Genomic DNA, 21,749 nt, shown 5'->3' on the forward strand with positions numbered 1-21,749 from the left:
TGTTGGGAAAACTGGACAGCAGCATGTAAAACAATGAAGCTAGAACACTCCCTTACACCATATACAAAAATCAACTCAAAATGGATTAAAGACTTAAACATAAGACAAGATACAATAAACCTCCTAGAGGAAAACATAGGCAAAACATTATCTGACATACATTTCAAAAATTTTCTCCTAGAAGAAATAAAAGCAAGAATAAACAAATGGGACCTAATGAAACTTACAAGCTTCTGCACAGCAAAGGAAACCAGAAATAAAACAAGATGAAAACCTACAGAATGGGAGAAAATTTTTGCAAGTGAAACCGACAAAGGCTTGATCTCCAGAATATATAAGCAGCTCATACGACTCAATAAGAAAAAAATAAACAACCCAATCCAAAAATGGGCAGAAGACCTAAACAAGCAATTCTCCAAGGAAGACATACAAATGATCAAAAAGCACATGAAAAAATGCTCAATATCACTAATTATCAGAGAAATGCAAATCAAAACTACAATGAGGTATCACCTCACACCAGTCAGAATGGCCGTCATTCAAAAATCCACAAATGACAAATGCTGGAGAGGCTGTGGAGAAAGGGGAACCCTCCTACACTGCTGGTGGGAATGCAGTTTGGTGCAGCCACTATGGAAAACAGTGTAGAGATTCCTCAAAAGACTAGGAATAGACTTACCATATGACCCAGGAATCCCACTCCTGGGCTTGTATCCAGAAGGAACCCTACTTCAGGATGACACCTGCACCCCAGTGTTCATAGCAGCACTATTTACAATAGCCAAAACATGGAAATAGCCTAAATGTCCATCAACAGGTGACTGGATAAAGAAGAGGTGGTATATTTATACAATGGAATACTACTCAGCCATAAAAACTGACAACATAATGCCATTTGCAGCAACATGGATGCTCCTGGAGAATGTCATTCTAAGTGAAGTAAGCCAGAAAGAGAAAGAAAAATACCATATGAGATCGCTCATATGTGGAATCTAAAAAACAAAAACAAAAACAAACAAACAAAAACAAAGCGTAAATAAAGGACAGAAATAGACTCACAGACAGAGAATACAGACTTGTGGTTACCAGGGGGCTGGAGGGTGGGAAGGGATAGACTGGGATTTCAAAATTGTAGAATAGACTACACTGTATAGCACAGGGAAATATACACAAAATGTTATGATAACTCACAGAGAAAAAAAATGTGACAGTGTGTATATGTCCATGAATAACTGAAAAATTGTGCTGAACACTGGAATTTGACACAACATTGTAAAATGATTATAAATCAATAAAAAATGTAAAAAAAAAATTTAAATATATACATACCTTAACTTAAAAAATACTTTCACAGGCATGAAATGCACAGTGGGAATGTTGTCAGTAATAGTCTCATATCCTTATATGGAGTCAGACGGTACCTAGACTTATTGTGGTGAACTCTTTGTAATGTACAGACATATCATATTACTATCTTGTGCACCAGGAGCTGGTATAGTGTTAGAGGTCAATTGTACTTCAAAAACAAAGAAACTCTTAGAAAAAAAGATCAGACTGGTAGTGACCAAAGGCAGGAGGTTGGAAAGGGGGAATTGGAGGAACGTAGTCAAAAGATACAGACTTCCACTTACAAATACTAGGGATGTAATGTACAACATGATAAATGTAATTAATGCAGCTGTATGTCATTTATGAAAGTTAAGAGATTAAGTTCCAAAAGTTCTTATCATAAGGAATTTTTTTTCTATTTTGTTTTTATATGAGATAATACTTGTTCACTAAACTTGTGGTACTCATATCATGATATATGTAAGTCAAGTTATTGTGCTGTACACCTGAAACTTACACTGTTTGGTGTGTCAATTATATTTCCATAAAACTGGAAAGAAAAAAATTTTACACACTTTATTGCTAAAAAATACAAAACAACATCTGACAATGCAGAGTTGCCACAAACCTTCAATTTGTAAAATAAAAAAAAAAATGCAGTATCTGCAAAAATGTGGTATCTGCAAAATGTGGTAAAGTGAAGTATAAAGTGTGCCTTCAGTTTCATAAAAAAGCAAAATAAAAAAAATCTTGATTTGGGCCAGGATAGCAGTCTGCCTTCTGCATCAGGTTTTTCTGGGTTTTTTTTTTTTTTTTTTTTTTTGGCTTGTTTCCTTGAAGTCTTCATGAATCACAGGCCACCACAAATGTTATCCATTACTTGGAAGTAGCCATCTTTCTTCTTGTAAATAAACTTTTTTTTTTTCTTTTTAGCAACAGCATTAGAAAAGAAAGGCAGAGCTGCTGTTCTCTGGTGTTCTGTGAGCAGCAGCCATGTGATAGAAACCCAGAAGGAACTGGGCGTTGTGAGCATCCCTAGACCCACATAGCCTCATCGTTAAGAAAGGCGGTTTGGATGGAAATACATTCGCAGCGGTAGTGTTTAGGTCGATTAAAAAGGATGATTCCACTATCGAATAGTCACTATTGATTGGTATTTGATTCTTGCTGGATGAAAAGACACCATCTCGGAGGGGATTTTATAGGAGACTCTAATCTTTATCCCTCCTTTCTTGAATACATCATCTACATTAATAATGTTAGCTGGCAGGAGGTCTGTTGGAGCTTCAGCTCTGCCGTTTTTGTGGTGTGATGAAGCTAGGATTCCATCCAGAGGCCAAGCAGATCCTCTAGAAAGTTTCTTGCTCATTTCTTTCCCTTTTGAAGATTAGTAATTGTTGGTGCTCTTTGTGTTCATCTTGGGTGATGACAGACGGCATGAATTCCATTAAATGTAAAGTTTTCATCTCACTTTTTTTATTTAGGAGGAAACCTATGAGTCCTGTTGATCTTGGAAAAATATTTATGGATTCTTTCCAATTTATGTAGGGACCCAGGAAATTAAATATTTATGACATACCTACAGGCGACTAACATCCTGCTAGGTACTGCAAAATGCACACCCATTTTGCTTCATGTGAGGCCTCTACTGAGCATTGAGAACACCCAGGCGAGTGAGATGCAAATAGTCCAAGATTTACCATGTTTTACATCAAATTCCAAATTAGAAAGTAGGTCCTGGCAAGGAGATTATAAGTGTCCATCTCGTAATAGTGTGGCTTACCGAGCAGAGAATGTTCCAGGAATCATCTGGCGTTGCTGCAGCCATCCCTGTTAAGAGGCCAGCTGCCTCAGGCGGCCAGGCAAATATCTTTTAAATCTTCCGTCTGTTCCTGATGCTCCAGACACACAAAAGACATTAGAGGAACAGCATAAATATTAACATCACAAACCCAATTCCAAAACACGCAGATGTAGAAAGTGACTGAAGAAGGAAAGCTACAATGTTAAGCCTTTCCTGTCACAGACAGAGATCAGTCTCCTGCCTCTGGTTTAGAAAACAAACGCAGATATGCTTTAAAAAACAAAAAAACCCAGACAATTCCCAAACCAAAGCTTCAAGTATAAGCACGTAGAGTTACAAGTAAGGGAAGCATTCGATCATTCATTCTGTAGCCTTCTGTTGAGAAGAAGCCAACATCACAAAGCATCCATCGAGGCCCTGTATAAAGGCTAGGATTTCAGAAGTTAGGGTCCTACCAGGCGTCTTTACTCATTGTGGTTTATGTTAATCATCCAAATTGAAAACAATACCAGTAAAACTGCAAGTTCAAAATAAAATCACAAGGTAGAGAGAGAGTTGATTGCACACCAGTGGAGGCACAAAAGTTCCTATGGCAAGGGTGGCATGTTTCTCCCTGCTCTGCGCTGCAACCTTTGAATCCCAGCACTGCTCCTCTTGCAGGAGCCGAACCCGCCCCAGCCCCACCTGTCAGTGTGTGTCCCCCCACCTCCTCCCCCTGCCTTCCCCTGCAGTGACCTTCCACAGAGCGGCTACCATCATCCCCACTGTTTTTTGAGCAAGGCCATCTTTGTCAGAAGACAAGACGCGGGCTCCAACCACTTCCTTTTGCATCTTACTTCAAAATTGTAGAACAGATAAACAAGATTAAACTGTATAGCACAGGGAATCACAGAGGAAAAAATGTGATAATGAGTGTGTATATGTCTATGTATGACTGAAAAATTTTGCTGAACACTAGAATTTGACACAACATTGTAAGATGATTATAAATCAATAAAAAATGTTTAATTAATAAATAAATGCCAAACTATGTTAAGAGATGGGAATGTTTTCCTGAGAAGACAAAAAGAATGCTCTGAGCTATTCAGTGAGCAGGAATAGTTCCTTGGGCCCCTAGCTTGCTTTCTCCTGGACTGTGGACTCTCATTTCAGTCCACCTCTTGGCTGCCGGGCTGATGACATGTTCTTGGTGATGCTGTGAAAATCGCCACTATGATTGATGATTGCATGTTCCTTGAGAGCCGCACAGGAATCCGAGAGGACCCTGTTTCTGTGGTCAGCTTGTATTTCACTTTGTGGTCGGGCCCCACCCTCCTTCCACCTTGCCCTCCCTCTCTCTTTCCTTCCTTGTCTAGACAAACAGTGCCATCTCTGATGTGAAAATTATCATGTAAAATGGTGATTTGCTGTTGCTCTCCCTGGAAAATCCAACCTGGTGTTAGCATTCTTTTTTGTCTGAATCACATTGCTGTAATCTAATTGGAAGAATGACTTCCTCGTAGTGAGAAAAGGAAGAAAGAAACTGAATCAGATGCTTAAAAGTCATTGCCATCATCTGATTCTAAAATATGGGCTTTAATCTTTGTTTACTTTTATGCATATCAGTCCAACAAGAGCTGTTCAGAATTATTAGTGACACATAACAAAAAATAGTGCTGTTTTTATTGGCCAGTCATGTGCTAAATTTACATCAATGTTTTGAGAGTCAGTGGTGAAGTAAATGTAACCAAAATCAATAGATTCTGTTTTAGTATTGATTCCTTTTTCCGATTGGTCATTCTTTATGTACTCCAAAGCAGCGGTTAGAAGGCTTTTTCTATAAAGGGCCAGATAGTAAGTATTTTAGGCTTTGCTTGGTTAAGTGGTCTCTGTTACATCTACTGAACCCTGTATTGTGTGAGGGTGGCCAAAGATATACAGGAACAACTGGGTTTGGCTAGTTCAAATAAAACTGTATTTTTTGAATGCTGAAAATTGAATTCCATATAATTTTAACATCACAAAATACCCTTTTCTAACCATTAAAAATGTAAAGATCATTCTTAGCTCGAAGACCATGCAGAAGTAGGCAGTAGACCACATTTTTCTGATGCTGTTTTAAGGCTTTGGTGGAATAGCCAAACGAAACATGTTCAGTTTCACTTCTTCATGTTCTGGGAGAAAGCAATGATGTCCTGGTACTATCAAATGAATAGAAAATTACTACTGCCTATTGAGTGAGATTCTAAGCTTTACCTAGAATCACGTACTCTAGTCAATTGATGAAAATGTTGAATAGTTGTTGAAAGAGATAAGGCATGCCACGTGCGCTAAGCAGAATAAAACCTCCATCTGCTCAGGCTGCCAGACCACAGCGCTGCAGCCTGGGTGGCTTGTGGATAGCAGAAACTGATTACTCATATCTTGGGAGACTGGATGTCTGAGATCAGGGTGCCAGCATGGCCGGGGAGGTTGCAGACTTCCCACTGTATCTTCATATGGTGGAAGGGGCTGGGGGTTCTGTGGGATCTCATTTATAAGAGCCCTAATCCCATTTATGGGGATTCCATCCTCATGACCTAACTGCTATGCAAAGGCCCCATCTGCTGATACCACCACCTTTGGGGGTTAGGATTTCAACATAGGAATTCTAGGGGGATATAAACGTTCAGACACAGCAACCTCTAAAAATGGTAATTCTTTACTTCTTCAGCAGCTGTTCATCAGGCACCACTGCATGCTCGGCCCAGGCTAGGAGTACAGCAGTGGCCATGGCAGTCTGCAGCTTTTGGGAACTTTTTATTTAGCTGATACTTGAGCATATTCTGTGATGAGTCAACACATCTGAAGCAGATTGTATGGCCTGTGTGATGGCTCTGGCTCGAAAGTCACACGTGGAGATGTTTGGAAGACAAGCTACTGTGAGACCTCTCAATTCCTGCCCAGTGGCATTTCTGATTTCAAGTGTCCATCTTTGGTAGTCCCTGAGGACAGAGGTAGAGCTTCCGGTTTTTCAACTTGGAGGCCAAGGCTGCAGTGTCACCCACGGCATCTTTTCTTTCAGGTGCATGCTCCGGGTCCTGGACTCGTTCGGCACAGAGCCAGAGTTCAACCACGCTAACTATGCCCAGTCGAAAGGCCACAAGACCCCCTGGGGCAAGTGGAATCTGAACCCACAGCAGTTTTACACCATGTTCCGTGAGTATTCGGGTCTCACCTCTCCTTACCAGAACACCACCAGAGATAAACGGGGAAAGAAATGAGGCGGCTGTGTATTTGTTGGGTTGCTAATCCCACGGCTTTCTGCTATAGAAATGTGTGCTGTGGGACCATTTTCTTGGGAATAACTGAATTTTTTTAATTGATATTGTAGGGCGATGTGAGCATTTTGTGAAAAGCCTTAAAAATGTTCTGCAGAAAAATGTTTCACTATGAAGTCTCACTGGAAGCCATTTAGGAAAGGACTTTGGGTCAACTTTGATTTTTTTTTTTTCCCCACAGAATTTACTGTTTATTAAACAAAGCAAGGGAAACAAAGGGCTTCTCCCTTCAAAATCTCTTCTATTTAAGATAGCTTATAATCAAGAAAAGAAACACAAATGCAAGAAATAATGTGCAGGTAGGAAAGCCCCACAGATACTGTTTGGGGTCCACCTGATGATTGATGAGGAATGAGGTCTTTGGCTCCCATCCTTTTTCCAAGTAATTAAGCCTTCATTATTTAAGCATCAAACGTATCAGGAAAAAGATTTAGCCTCTTCAGAATGGAATGGCTGAAAACTCTATTTCATACCTTACTGACTTCTTAAACCCTGGGCCCAGAATGCAGTCGCCCCTTCTCTTGCTCACGTGGTACCGTTTTCCGACAGCGGTGGTTATTTCGCAGAATGATGTAGTGGACATACCAAAAGATGAATTCACTGGCCCCAACTATAGCCTTTCAGCATTTTTCTGTTTGTGTAAAGTTCCTTTCCCGCCTTCGCCGTTTCTCGCTGCTGCCATCCGTTAACCTGCCTGTAGCTTCAGTTGATTTATGATTAGCTCAGGGCTGTGAAGCCAGGTACCAAATGTGATAGCATTCGTGCCAAAAATGAATTTATTGTTTACGTCCATAGACCTTGGCGATTCCCCTTGATGAGGTGAATTCCTGTTCTGGGAATGAAAGGTTCCATGAGTTAAGCAGTTTATTTGGATGCTCAGAGTGTGGACTTCAGTTTTCTTATATTAATGGGATCAGTTGAATTCAGAGATTTCCATCCTAGAACTGGTATCTGAGATGTGAATCTGTTTGCTGAGTTAAGACCCCAGGCCCCCCTGCCCTGCCTTTTCCCCGCATGGTGGCCCCTTCCCATCACATCCCCTGAAGGTAACCTTTTCTTAGGTTCACTGAATCCAGCAGCAAACACATGGGACTAATCCTTGAGTGTGAAGTGTGAGAAGGGAGAATTAAGGAGGGTTATGGCAGAGAGAGGAGTGATTTTTAAAACTTGCTCACATTGAGATCTTTGTTGTGGCACAGAGAGGTTTGTAAGAGTGTGCATCGTAAACATTGTTACTGTTCCCGGAGTTCTGTCTCTGTCATCTGCTGTTGGAGCCTGTCCTGGGGCACAGCTTGGGGGATGATACGTGGCGTGGTGGTGGGCAGGTGGCCAGTCACTTGGCGAGGCATGGCCGGAGTTACCTTTGGATCGACACTGCTGTGTCACTTTGAAAGGCTGGGATTACATGACACAAAATAACCTAAGAGGTGACTTGGGTCTTACGTGATGTGAAATGAAATATTGGCTGTGTCCCAGATGGCCAGAACTGCTGGAATGACGCGGTATACGTGTCCCTCCATGGATGGTGTTTCCCTGTATCCAAGGACTAGAAATAGGAGGCTCTTCCAGAAAGAAAGAAATTCTTTTAGAATGTCGGAATTCAAAGTCTCAAAAAAACCTATTTTATTCTCCATGAATGGAGGATTTCAGCAGTGTTGGTTGATTGAACTGAAATCAATTCACTGCTTAAAATGTTAACTAAAGATGGAAAAATAGGTTAATTCTTATTAACCTGGGAAGGAGATAGTTTCTTAAATGAGTCAGAATTCATCAGGAATCAGGGATTGGGGAGGGAGGGGGTGAGAGAATGGATATATTTGACTGATTTTTTTTTAAAAAAGAAGATAAGAATCTGTATGGCCAAAAATGACATCATCAAAAACTAACACCGTAGCAAATTCTGTTGCAGAGGATTAATATCACAGTGTATCAAGAGCTTCTAAAACATGAGTAGAAAAAGCCCCACAATCCAATAGGAAAATGTGCAGAAGCAGAGCAGAGGAGAAAGAAATGTATTGCCCCAAATGAATGAAAGCATGTAAGATGTTAAAGCATGTTAAGCATGTTCACGGTAAGAGAAATGAGTTTTAAAACCCGAGATGCCATGGCCCACCTATCCAATGGGTGAAAGTCTGAAAGCTGGCTGGCTCTGCTGTTCCCTGGGTGAGACCCAGGGACACGGTGAGAATGCCGCCTGGCCCTGCCCCTGTGGGAGGGCGTATGTCACCAGCTCGCACCGGTACCTATCCCTCTGTCCCTTGACTGAGCAGATGGTCTCTAGGAATCTGTCCCAAAGATAAGTGAGCAAAAATCAGATGTGGCATGTGCACAGGGCTGTTTATTGTAGCTCTGTTTGTACCGGGAAAAGGCCGGAAATGACCCAGAGGTTCCTAACAGGGGACTGAGTGACTAATATGGTCCATTAATGTAACTGAATTGGTGTAACAATTGGTGTAACTGTGCAAAGGGCTGACGGAAGACTCCACTGTCTGGAGGGAGTTGTCTAGGATACATTAAGTGATAGAAACCCAAGTCCAGGGCGGTATGTGGAGTCACTTGCTTCTGTATAAGGAGGGGGTGGGGTGGTGTATATGTTGCTGTAGATGAATGTGTTCGTGTTTTCAAAAAAAAAAAATGAAGAATAAATCGCAGGCTAATAAAAATGATTATCATTTGGAGGAGGGGTTGCAGTGACAGGGATAGAAAATAGACTTTATTTTGATTTTGGAACCATCCAAGTGGTTTATGTAATTTAAAAAGAAAAATCCAAAAGCAAATATTTGCTGAAGATTGAAAAAGAGATTGAAAAAAATGAAACAAACAAATGTAGTGATAAATCAGGCTGGTGCTAATCTCTCATACAGGTAAAACAATTATTTCAAGTGACTTTAAAGCACAGTCTATGGACCGTACATTTGTAGTAAGGAATATTTAGGTTGTTATTTGAAACTGTGGCAGGTATACTGTAGGAACCAAATTTGTAATACACAAGAAGAGGGGAGTACTTAAAGAATTTTTAAAAAGATTTTAATATTCAGCTTGAAAAGGAAGTATTAATATAAACTTATAGTTTCTCTTTAAAAAAGAAATTTATCCTAACTCTGCACTTTGAAAAAAATCAAAAGTAAAGACAACCCAGTAGCAATGAATATTCTTAACACTCAGATTGAGATTCCCTAAACACCTTTCCCACTAAAGGAATCTCCTCCTAGAATAAACAGGTGATTCCAGGTCTAGGGCAGGAAATGTTGAAGACAGGACATCTTGTCCTACCAGAAAGCAAGGAAGCTAAGGAAGAGCCCTGGAGGGGAGTCAGAAAGACACAGGAGCCAAAGATGGGGCAGTTTGAGCATCAAAAAGAATAATGACCACAGTTGTTATTCAAACCAATGGAAAATAATCCATGAGTCCAGAATGATACTCCGAGCAAGAAGAACCCACAAAAATCAATTGATCACCTTTGCAAGTTGCTAGGACCTCGTGCCTTTACTCTGAGAAGTAAAGGGGAAGAATCCAGCTCTGCTCCTGCCTTTCTAGGACAAACTGTATCTGAAGATAATCAAACAGTTGATGAGGGAACGTTGTTAATTATGGAGAAATCACAGCTAATAAATGCAAAAGGAATGAAAAATTAGAAAAATCAGCATTTTATAACTCCTAATGAGACAGTGGAGTGGAGCAAGGCGGGGATCATCAGTGGCTGTGAAATCCATCAAGTATGCGGCTGATGGAAAACTTCCTCCTGGCTGAGGCTGTCTTGAATGGAGGAAATACAGAAATGAAGCAGTTTGAGAGCTTCATCCTGTTGAGACGTGGCTGGGCTGGAGAATTTGCCGCAGGAAACGGTGATTCCCCACCCTGCTTCCCAGAGCCTTTCCCCAGAGAACTTGGGTACATTCCTGAAAGAGGGTCTCTTCCTTCCCACGTGATAAAGGGGCCAGGTCCAGTCTCACCCGCTCATTCCTGCAAAGTCTTCCATTCCCTCACCCTTTGGACAAATGTGGCTATTCTAACGGTCAGAAGGGGAAGACCATTCCTTTGAGTGTAAGGTGAAAATGTCAAACGTTTGTGTCTTGTTAATTTTTTAAAATGAAACTGACCTGTGGTGCTTAATACATGGGCTGATAGTAATCACTGCATAACTGATGTGTAATAGGCACATGGACTGCGGGAGTACTTAGAGTGTTTTCTCCTGAAGGGATGCACAATGCAAGGTTTGGAGATCGCAGAAATAAAGGGTTGTACTTGTAGAATCAAGTCGTTGTCAAGTCCTGCTGTCTTATCCTGGGATAGTGTTCTGGCAGGTGTGGAGGGCAGGAAGAGGATGAGGGAAGGCTGGTCAGAAAGGGTCCAGCAGGATGATAAGGGAAGAGAAAAATGCACTGTTGCTGAAGCATCTTTAGGAGCAGGGAAACAACAGCGATGCCCCGGACCAGAATGCGTGTGCTCGTGACTATTCAGAGTGCGCGTCTCACTTTAAGGCTGCTTCTGTTTCTCCTCTAGCTCATTTCCTCTCTACGTTGGTGGAGTTTCTGCCAGTTGAATAGCATGGTTTTTCTTTATTGTTTTGCCCCAGATCTCAGAATTTCACTAGAACCACCCTCTTTGTACATTCTGTTTGCAGGTGGACATTTTCGTATGTGTCAGTGTCGACTATTCCCAGCACCTTCCTAAGCAGCTTCTGTAGGGACCAACTGAGTGGTCAGGTGACACTAAGACACTAAGATCTTTGAGTGATGGTTTTTTCCAGGAAGGAGCTGAGAAGTGGGTTTCTTCCTCCCTCAGGACGGGTCTCTGGTTCTTGCTTTCACCTCTTGTCCATTACTTGAGTGTGGCTTCTGAGCTAGGCACTGAGACCCTCCTCCTGCGCCAGAGCCAGCTCTTGAAAACTCAGGCTGGCCAAACTATTCCTCCTTAAAGACCACGGTGTCTTCCCTTCGCCCATGGGGTCAGATCCAAAGTCCAGAGCAAAGTATTGAAGGCCCGTGGCTCTTGGGCCCCCGCCTTCTCTCCCCCCACCACATCCCTCTCCTGCCCTGACCGGAGCCTGCTGGTCTCTGAAGGTGCCACCGATTTCTAGTGCTTAACAGGTGGTCTGATCGTAATTCTTACATAATCGACGTATAATGTGTACGTAGACCACGGGTGTACTTACTCCTCACCACCTTTGCGTCCTTCAAATCACCCTGACAGCAAGATTTTATTTTTTTCCTTGAAGTCTCTATTTAAATAAATGACTTCCTCCGTCTTTCCAGCCAAATTTTTTTAAAATAAATAAATAACTGTATTACAAAATTAGGGAATGCCTCCCCCTACAGGAAAAGGCCCCCAGACCCTAAAGTGAGCGTAATTATCTTTTTCAGGGGTACATTTTTACATAGTTGTAATAACATACGTACTAAAATTCTGTGTCTGCTTTTTTTCCCACTTCATATATCAAAAATTGTTTCAAGGTTCTACCTCTAAAACCATTGTTTCCAAGGCTGTTTTATAGTCTCTTGAGTGGACTTTGTATTTGTTTGGAGCGGCTTTGGCTATTTGTTGCTGCCAATTAATTGTTGCTTTTTCTGGGCTCGTCAGGGACTTGGTTTGACCCTGCGTTTAGGCACTCTAACCGTCAGCGGCCCAGGGTCTGCTGTGTGTATCCAACTTCTTCTAAACTCCTGAAGGCATTTGCTTTTCTCTCTCTCAGTCCCTTACAAGGTGCATCATACCGCAGCGAGTGAGTGAAAGGCATCTGCCTCCACAGAAACATCAGATAGAGAGGACATTTGCCTTTACCGTTTACAGGGGAAACTAAAACCCTGAAGTTGCTGTCTTGCACCTTGAGTGACCCTGTATTTGGTTAGTCCTAATTACCTGCATGACCTCCTCTTGCACAACTTCACCCAGCTTCCGGAAAAACAGTGGTAAGACATCTTTATCTGACTGAGTTTTTTCTTCTCTTGCCCTGGGGCCTGTGGCTGAGAGTAGCAGTAGAGATCGCCAGATTCCTCATTCCTGGTTTCAGGAAAGCTGCGTCTCAGGCTTACATTTACCTCCTGTCGTTGGAAAGTTTCCATAACGTTGAATGCTCTACTTAGCAACCTCACTATTCAGATCACAGCCATAGAATATTTCCTGCTCTCTAGGCAGAGTCTGTTTGTACTGGTTTATTTTTAATCAAGTAATTTTTGAGTACTTTTGAGAATTTGCCTTCTGAGTGCTCACACGTGGAGCTATACTCAAGGCTGGGGGATGTGCAGTGCTTCTTGGTACATGTGGAAATTTGGGATCTGTAATGGAGTCGAGCAAGAACACACTGGGGGTTCTGGAGGTGTTAGTTTAAAGCCTCATCCTTTCACCTCCAGCCCCTTTCCTTTTGTTCTGGCCCCTGCTAGCCTCTTGGGTGTGGTCCTGCCTCCTCTTGGCTTTGTCTCCCAGGCTGCCAGGTTGTCTCTGACCCCTGGGCCATTGCATGTGCTGTTCCTTTGTCTGGAAGCCCCACCCCTCATTTCCCCACCACCCACTGCTCACCCTTCCGGGAGGTGTCCTGTCCTCTGGAAAGCCTTCCCTCCTGGAGACCGCGCTCCAGCTCTGTGGTTCTCCCAGCCCCGGTGTCCCAGCTGGAATCCCAATTCGTGGTCTCTATGGGCGTGAGTGCTGCTGAGTCCTCAGTACCTGGAGTCATAACATCACCAGTGATAAATATTTGTTGAATTAATGAATAAAGAACAAATAGACCCAACTACAAAATGAAAATATAAGTCACATCATGACACTCCTGTGCTCACAATGACGCTGCCTCTTGCTTTAGAGAAAGGTGAGTTATCCAGTAGCCTCGAGCCCCTGTGTGGTCTGGCCCTGCCACCTTCCTGGCCTCATCTCTCACTACATGTCTTCTTGCTCACTAATCTCTAGCCCCTTACTGTTTTTTGGATGAGCCAGGCACACTCCTACCCCAGGACCTTTGCATTGGTTGTTCTGTCTTCCAGAACATTCTTCCCATAGATTCCCATATCCCCTCCTTCAGGTTTTTAACTCATATATTACTTCACTGAGACTAACCCTGACCTCCAGCCCCTTTTTAAATGTACCTCCTTTTTCCCCCAATTTCTTACACCGTTCCCCTGCTTTCTTTTCTCTGTAACTGTATGACTACACAGCATTTATGCTTCACTCTCTTTCATTTATTTTCCTTTTTTTCTCCCCTGGAATCTGAGGATAATATTCATACGGGTTTTGTCTTTTCTGTTCGTTGCTGAGACTCTAACACCCTAAAGAATGCCTGTTTTCAGTTCATGCAACAGTGTAGGAAAGGGTAAGAAGTGTACAAATCTAAGATTCCAGAAGCTTCTTGAGGCCAGTGCCTTCGTGTTACTCTCCCTTGTCTTCCCACGGAGTTTATTCACAGGGTGGGGTTTTCAAGAGTTGCTCATTTCATAGCAATTGTTGCCACTGACATTCTAACTCTTTGAATTTCTCCAAGGACGTGGAGTTTGCTGCCATGTTGATCTGCATGATCAGATTGAAATAGTGGTTTGTAGACCAGAAATTTGGCCTGACAAAACAGAAATTTTAGAAATGAGCCAAATTCCCTTTCATGCAAATGATAAACGTGTAGGCTTCAGCTAAGGATCTCCTGCTTCCATGTACGACTTTATTCTTAGGGCCTGCCCAGCAAAGGAGCTATTTGTGATTCAAACTGCCTTTCTGGCCTTTCACTTGGATAAGGAGGCCTCTTGCCTTTTACTTCTGTGCAGACCAGCGAGTCACAAGATCTGCTTGCATTTCCTTCAGACTGAGTCTCAGCCTTCAGGAGTGATGTTCTTCTAAGGATTCCATTCCCTCCTAATTGCTTTTTGACACTTGAAAAATGTACTCTGGTGTGCCTTCTGTCAGCAGTGAAGACGCTTATCTTTCCAACTCAACTGTACATAGTAGTTTCCCCAGCCTCCTGTCTCTCAGAGATCCTAGCATCACCACCATTTAGGGGAGAAAAACCCAACTTTGATGAAATTTGAAGCATAACATCACTATGTACCATTTTTAAAATCAGATTACTTCTCGTGTGATGTAACTATTTTTCAGTAGAGCTTTTCCCCCATCTTGTCGGTTTCACCATTGTGAGAATCAGCATCAGCTTTATGAATGCCATGAGTGACAGCAGCCAATCTTCTTCCCCGCTTTGTTACAAAATGTTTCAAATATTAAAAAAAAAAAAAAAGTGAAGGAAAGGTAAAGTAGAAAGCCAGAGCCTGGGCCCCACAATTAACAGTTTGCTTCGTGTGTTTTATGACTCTCAGTCCATATGTCTGTCTTCTCTCCATCCATCAATCCAAGTTTCCTTTTATGCATAAAAGAACACTCAGCCCTCGGGTGTCTCAGCATGACATTGTTAACTGGGGTTCAGTATTGGTCACCACACCAGCTGTGTTTACCTATCTTTTTTAATAGACAACACCGAATTATTTTATTTTAGTTATTTACTATCTTTCTTCATGGCTGAGTATAATCTCAATGTTTATCTCTGCTTGTCGTGTTCACTGGTAGATCCTTAATTCCTTAGCTGTTGCCTACCTGATAGTAAGTGCTCGGTAAATGTGCTGAATGTTGAATGAATGATGATATTTAGAGACCTGTATGTTAGAATTTTAAAAGCCTATATCCCTGGTTGGTTTCCCTTCTTCCCAACATCTACTTTGTGACCTCGATAAAAAGATATGTTCTCTTATCTATTTAATAAATATTTATTGAATATGTGTAATATACCAGGCCTGAGCCAGGTTCTAGGATGGCGTAGTGAGACACCTTAGCTAATGATGACTCCCGCGAAGGATGGGCTTTGATTTGGGGGCTTGTGTGCAAAGAATTTGATGCCAGAAGCAGTTTGGACATGGCCTCTGCCACCCAGTACCTACAAAGTCAGTCACACTCGTCAATTAAGCATTCATCATTGACTTAATCAAGTCTGCATTAAAAAAATATTTTCTCAATTCCTGCTGTGCTCTGGGCTCTGAGGAGTCAGAGACGCACAAAACATGGCTCAGTCCTCAAGGAGCAAGTAATCATGCAAGGAGAGCGTAATGTGCGGCACGGGCTCTGGCTCTTCATGGTCTACGAGAGTAGAGGAAGGTTTCTTATTTCAGACTCAGGGAGTTAGGGGACCCTTCAACTGGGAAGTGATGGAGCTGAGACTGAAAGGGAGAGGAAATGATAGACATGCCAGACATACACCAGCATGAGATAAGATGGGAAAACGTGGCATTCAAAACCCCAAATAGGTCGTCATGGAATAGAGGTATCGGGGGAAGGGAGACCTGGAGTGATAGGTCCACTCACCCTGCTTCACCCTGAAGTAAGTGCAGCTTTTCGGCAGGGAAGTCCCCTAGTCACATACTTGTCTCAGACAACACCTTGTCAGTTAACACAGAGGACGGATCGGAGTTAGAGGGTAGGGAGGAAGGGGCAAGGCTAGAGGTGTGGAGACTACTTGGAAATCCACTGCAGATTTGACAAGGATGCAGTGTTACATAATATTCGTTGATTTAGATAGTCAAGAATTGGAAACATCCTCAGTGTTTTGCGGTAGGTTGTAATAGATGGGATTTCTGTCAAATTGGCTTGTTCTTTGGTCATTTGTTGGCTCTTGTCACTGGGAATTGTTGAAAACGGCTTCAGGCAGATCTGGACTCAGGGCTCAGAGGATATCTTTACTCTCTCCATATCTCAGCTTTGCACGTTTCTGGATTGGCGTCATTCTCCAGCAGGCTGTCCTCACGTGGGCACGCAAATGACATTTGCAGCACTAGACTTCTGCCCTGCCAACTTAGTAACTGTAGCAGAAGGATGGTGACTCCAAAAGTAGCTCCAACTAGTCACGGAGCTACTGTGATTCGCAGAACTTGGATCATAAACCCGTCTGTCAGCTGAGCCTTGGTCAGATAGAGTCTTCTGGGGGATGTGCCCATCCTTGGAGGCATGGGAAGTGAGGGAGACGGGGTCAGGACTGGCACCAGTTCCAGCCACCTGAATGGAACAGAATTGCCTGGTCGCTGTGGGAAGGGCAGTTAGTGCAGCAAAGCGATGCTGGCCGACCAGAGCCATGGGCATCCCACCTGATGAGGGGAGTTGAGGCACTGCAGTATTGCGCTGCCTTAACAAGCAGCGATGGGCTTTGGGTACTAACCCAGAGAGATACCAGTAGCACACTGTGTAAGTGAAAGAAGAAGTTCACAAAAGAACAGGTACAGGAGGATCCAATTTTGGTTTGAGGATAAAAAAAAGATCCATAAATCTAGAAAAAAAGGAGCTTAATCATGGTTATTTCTAGGTGGTAAGTTGATGGTAACATCCTTCTTTCCTTGTATCTTTCTGTACTGTCAGAAAAAATTATACACTGAGAATTTCTGTTATAACCAGGGAAACCAGTAAAACCGTTTCTATTTAAAGAAAAGAAAACCTTACGTATTGAAGTTTTTACAAGACTTTATGAGGTCAGAACTAGGAAGGGTGAAGAGGAGAGGGAGTTGATGGATTTTGAGAAGCTGACATCCCCAGGACTCAGTGATTGGCTGTGAGGTGGGGGAGGGAACCCAGGGCTGGCTCTGCCCGTGGTCACCCGGTGACATGGGGGTACCCAACACTGCAGGGCCAGCTGTGGTTAAAGGCTGGCAGACAGCCTGTAAGAATGAATTTTGTACGAGTCTGAGATGTTTAGGACTGAGTGGTTGAAAAAAAAATCAGACTTAAGAGATTTATGCAGTTGAAAGAAGGGTCAATTTGACATGATAAAAATTTTGAGTTGTGTTCCGAAAGAGAACATGATTACTGCTTAGTAAAGATAGTCTATACCTCACTTATCAAGGGAGGGCAGAAACTCATCCTTGTGTTGTAATTCCTCAGTCCCTAGCTTCTAAGCCTAGTCTGTAGAAAGAGTGCTCTAAAAATGTCTGTCATTGAATTAAAGATTCCAGCTAAACTAATAGTAATTCTTAAAAGAAGTCATCACAGTAATCTGCTCAGGAAACTCATCAAACTGATTCGTAATCATTTGTAAATGGGTGCTTTTCTTGTGCATAAAAGAATGATTTTCTTAATAAGAAAAAAATGTCCTAAATTATTTAAAGGTCATCATTGTTTAGCAAATCCCTTCCAGTTTATAGCACGTAAAAATATCAGCTTGGTCCCACATACATATAAGTTGCTCTAGAAACTAAGGAAATACTCCATATATTATAGATATATGTATATTATGTAATTATATATTATTAAATATTATAATATATGATATTTTATATAATTATAATACAGTGCTATTAAATATTATATATTATAATAATTATATTTATATATATTATATAGGACTTTCTTGTGTATTTTGGTCTACCTTATAACATTATTTTCCTCTGAAGCATATTTACCACTACGATTCTCAGAGTCCAGAAAGTAAAATATTTGGACTCTGAAGTTGCGTATTAGAATGCTTTAAGGAGCTTGGGCTCTGGAAACAGCTGGTCTGACTCTGAATCCCCACATTTGCCGTTTCCTGGCATGTAAACTTGAGTAGTTTAAGTAATTTGCTCTGTGTTCTTATCTGTACAATCATGTTCTGTGGTGTCATGAAGGTGTAATGAAATGGCTGCTATAAAGCACTCAGCACACAGAACACAAGTATCACCTTTTTTTTTTTTTTCCTTTGGAATCATACTTTTTACCTCCTTGGATGGAGTGATTTCCAAAAGTACCAGATTTCCTGTGTCTCATTGCTGATGGAATTTCTTTGATTGGCCTGGAAAAGTAAATACCTTCTCTTTGAAACCGGCTGAAGTCTGGGTGCCCATCTGAAGGCCTGCTGAAAGACAGAGCCTGGCCTGAGGGTCGATCTCCACATCAGCTGATATGTGTGGCTTTTGCTTTATTATAAGCAACTTTAGGAATGCTTGTGCTGAGACCAGAGCTTGGGTGGGGATGTCACCAAACAGGCACCCAGCTGCTGGCTGGCTCCTTGGAGGCATCGCACATCTGAATCACCTGTCCGGCCAGTCTCAGCTGAGCAGCCTCTCGTTTTGCAGACACTCAGTGTCCTGTGACAGGTTCACGGTGGCCTGGGAGAGAACATGGAGGGTCTGCCCGGTGCTGGTGAAACGTGGCAGTGCCATTTGTCAGTGCTAACTGGATCTCTCCTGAAGTTTCACCTGAGCTTCTTAAACTGCACCTGCCAGTCGTCAGTCCCCAAGTTAAGACCTGCAGATTGGAGAGAGGAGTTGAAAGAAAGTGTGTGGATGAAAACTTAGAGGAGAGCTTATATGTGTAATTCATTCTTCATACAGTGTCCAAGTCGATTTAGTACCAAATTATAGTCATAAAATGATATAAGCGCAGCATTCCGCACAAGTTTTTTGAGTAAATTATTTACTTCCCCTCTCTTTCACTGTTCAAGCCATGGGGAACCTTTTATACAAAAATAGAAACATATGAGTTCTTTTCTTTTTGGGTTTTGACGATCACTTTATTTTTCCAACCTATTAAGATGCTGTAGATGCTAGATTATTTCATTTTTTAAGAAGGGCCCACCTAGAGACTAGATAACCGAACTGCAGGAGCAAATACCCAAAGCGTGGAGCTTTCATCACCGCGAAAGTTTTCTGAAAATAAAAAACCCACGATCTCAAAGTTTAAAGTGTCAGATTCTATTTCAGAATTTTTACAATTAACCCAAAGTCTCATACAAAGGGATGCTTTAAGCGGCCTTCTCAACATTTCAGATGCAGGCAGGTTCTCTTCCCCTCCCCGATGCTTTTTCCAATCCCCTCCTGCCAGCTCCTCACAAAGGGAAAAAAAGCAACCATTGCCTCTTGTTGGCAGTGGAATGTATTCAGTAATTTACTTCCCAGCCAACTACAGCCATGGCCATTGCCTCTGGGCACTTGTTCAAAAACGCAGAAATGAAATAACAGATTGGCCAGACTGCACACAACTCCCCAGTCACAACGCTATTATCTCCTCGTTCTGCCACCCCCATTAGGCTGTGGCCTGGTAGACCGGATGGTGATGAGGACTATTTATGCAGCTCATTCCTGTCCTCGGTTCAGGGCTCCCTGACCTCTCCTGTTCATCTTCCTGTGGGTCCCTGAAGGGGCCAGGACCTTGAGATTCCCTAGAGCATCTTAAAGGGCTGCTCTGCCCACTTCCCACCCGGGAGAGGCTGCTGAGGGCTGAGGACACAGAAACAAGACAAAGGAGCCACCTTTTTCCATTTGTCCGTGCCCCACCTGTGAATGAGCAGTGTGGGAGAAACGCTGTATGGGTTTTACTGAATATCGAGTAGTTCTCCATTGAAGTTATTTTTAACTGTTCTATTCAGGTCAGTGTCAAACCCAGCAGTTGCTTCACTTCATATTGTGGCCCCTCCTCTGCAGGGGCATCTCCTGCGAAGCAGATTTCTCTGGACAGGTGACTGTATGGGAGGGGAGGGTCTCTGGCTCACCAAGAGAGCCTTGTTTTCTGACGGCTGCCTTCTGATGACATTACTTTGCAAGACTGTAGACAAAGGAGACAAAAGTTTGAGGAGGGTGTGGGGTTGCTTTCTCCCTTGGTCAAAGTGTTAGAGACGTTTTGGAACTCAGATGATGAGTGGTCCAGAGAGCACCTTTTCTCTTCCGGAATAGTCTCTCCTGGAGACCAGACGTGATTCTTTGTGGTGGTTGGCTTTTGTGGGGTGATTCACGTCCCAGTGAACTTCATCTTTTCTCCTGTCTTAGTCCCATCCATCCATTCAGTACGGCACCAGAATCACATCTTCCATGAGTGAGTGATTCTTAGAGAAGGTGCAGGGTTGGGGTGATGTTACTTTGTTTTGCCCCCAAATCCACTTTGACCCACCTGGAGGGGGAACACGACTCAAGTCAGATGAGACCGTGTGGGGCCCAGTGGAGAACTACTGATGCAGCCCTGCTCCCTGTGGATTTTGGGCCACCAGCTGGTAAAACCTAGTGAGGACATTTTTGTCAGGAGGCAGTAGCCTTGCACTGAAGATGCCGGAAGGAAGGGAGGGCCCAGCTGAATGGCTTTTAAACAGAGGTACTCTCCACTGGAAACAGCAGGATCTGGTTCAGGGTTGGCTTTGGGTTAATCCATCTTGGGAAGGATTCTTCTCCTATGAAGGTTTCTGCTGGGGCCGTGTGGGAGCTGGCACCCCCAGTTAAGAAAGAGCATTAAAATGAAAACATTTAATTATGTGCAAGATGGCTTGTATTAAATTTGTTATTACTGTTGTTTCTTCTGGCTGATTCAATCCTAACCGCCCTGTCCCTTCCTCTCCACATCAGCTCATACCCCAGACAACAGCTTCCTGGGATTCGTGGTTGAGCAGCACCTGAACTCCAGCGACATCCACCACATTAACGAAATCAAAAGGCAGAACCAGTCCCTGGTGTATGGCAAAGTGGATAGCTTCTGGAAGGTGAGTCACCCTGTGTGTCTCTCTCTCTGAAAAGAAGCTCGTTTGGGTAATTTAATTTAACTTTGATCTGGAGAGTAATCAAGCCAAGTGCCCACGGCTTAATGGGGTCTGCTTAGAAGTAAACAAGGGTAGGCAGGGATTGGGCCAGTCAGCGCCTGGGTGTCTCATAAAGGCTATACCTGTACAGAGGCTGCACAGCAGAGCCCCTTACTCTGTGCCCATTGGAAGTGACATGTTACAGCTTCTCTCTCATCCTGTGCTTACTTCCGGAAGCCAGGGCCCCACAGGGGCTGGAGGCCTTTCTGGAACAAGGCATTGCACAGAGGGACTCTTTGCCAAGTGACTCATTTCCTCTGCCTTCTGTTAAATGGTTTGTAAAGGTAGACAGCTCCCTTTGCCCGGGGAGGGCAGTGGCCCTCACATTCTCTTGGCTGTGATCAGTCCTGTGGTCAGTACTCGCAGTGGTCGGTACTCAACTCACCAGGAAAGAAAGATGCCTGCCTGGGCTGACCACAGCACTTTGACTGGGGACATCTTGGACGAAGCAACATTCTTGGCCCTGGGCCAAGGCCAAGGTTTGCATTAAAGCATTGGACCATCAGGCCCTGGAGGGCCTCTTGGTCCTCCTGGATGATTTCCAGGACACATCTAGGGAAGGTCCAACAAAAGAGGAACCCAATTGGGGTGTGACCTGTTGACATGACATGCAAATCAAATCTGCCTTCATATGCAAATGTTGTGATGTTTTTGGAGGATGTGTTTGTATGAGATGAAATGGTCTCCAGGACTTCAAAAAATGTGCCTCTTCTCAAACATTAAAGTTAATTACTTCCTGGAATGATCAAGAACTGTGGTCTCATGTTTCCATGTCACC

At 43.0% G+C, this 21,749-nt stretch overlaps 1 protein-coding gene across 6 annotated transcripts in view; it reads left to right on the forward strand.

The window, feature by feature from the left end:
- Positions 1 to 21,749, forward strand: part of MGAT5 (alpha-1,6-mannosylglycoprotein 6-beta-N-acetylglucosaminyltransferase) — a 333,568-nt gene that overhangs the window by 223,546 nt on the left and 88,273 nt on the right. For all 6 annotated transcript variants that reach the window (XM_032479342.1, XM_032479341.1, XM_032479339.1 and 3 more), the window contains 2 exons: positions 6,177 to 6,310; positions 20,742 to 20,875. In XM_032479342.1, the coding sequence (XP_032335233.1) occupies positions 6,177 to 6,310; positions 20,742 to 20,875 (268 nt within the window). The remainder of the gene's footprint in view (positions 1 to 6,176; positions 6,311 to 20,741; positions 20,876 to 21,749) is intronic.

Source organism: Camelus ferus, chromosome 5 (assembly GCF_009834535.1).
Source record: "Camelus ferus isolate YT-003-E chromosome 5, BCGSAC_Cfer_1.0, whole genome shotgun sequence".
Taxonomy (NCBI): domain Eukaryota; kingdom Metazoa; phylum Chordata; class Mammalia; order Artiodactyla; family Camelidae; genus Camelus; species Camelus ferus.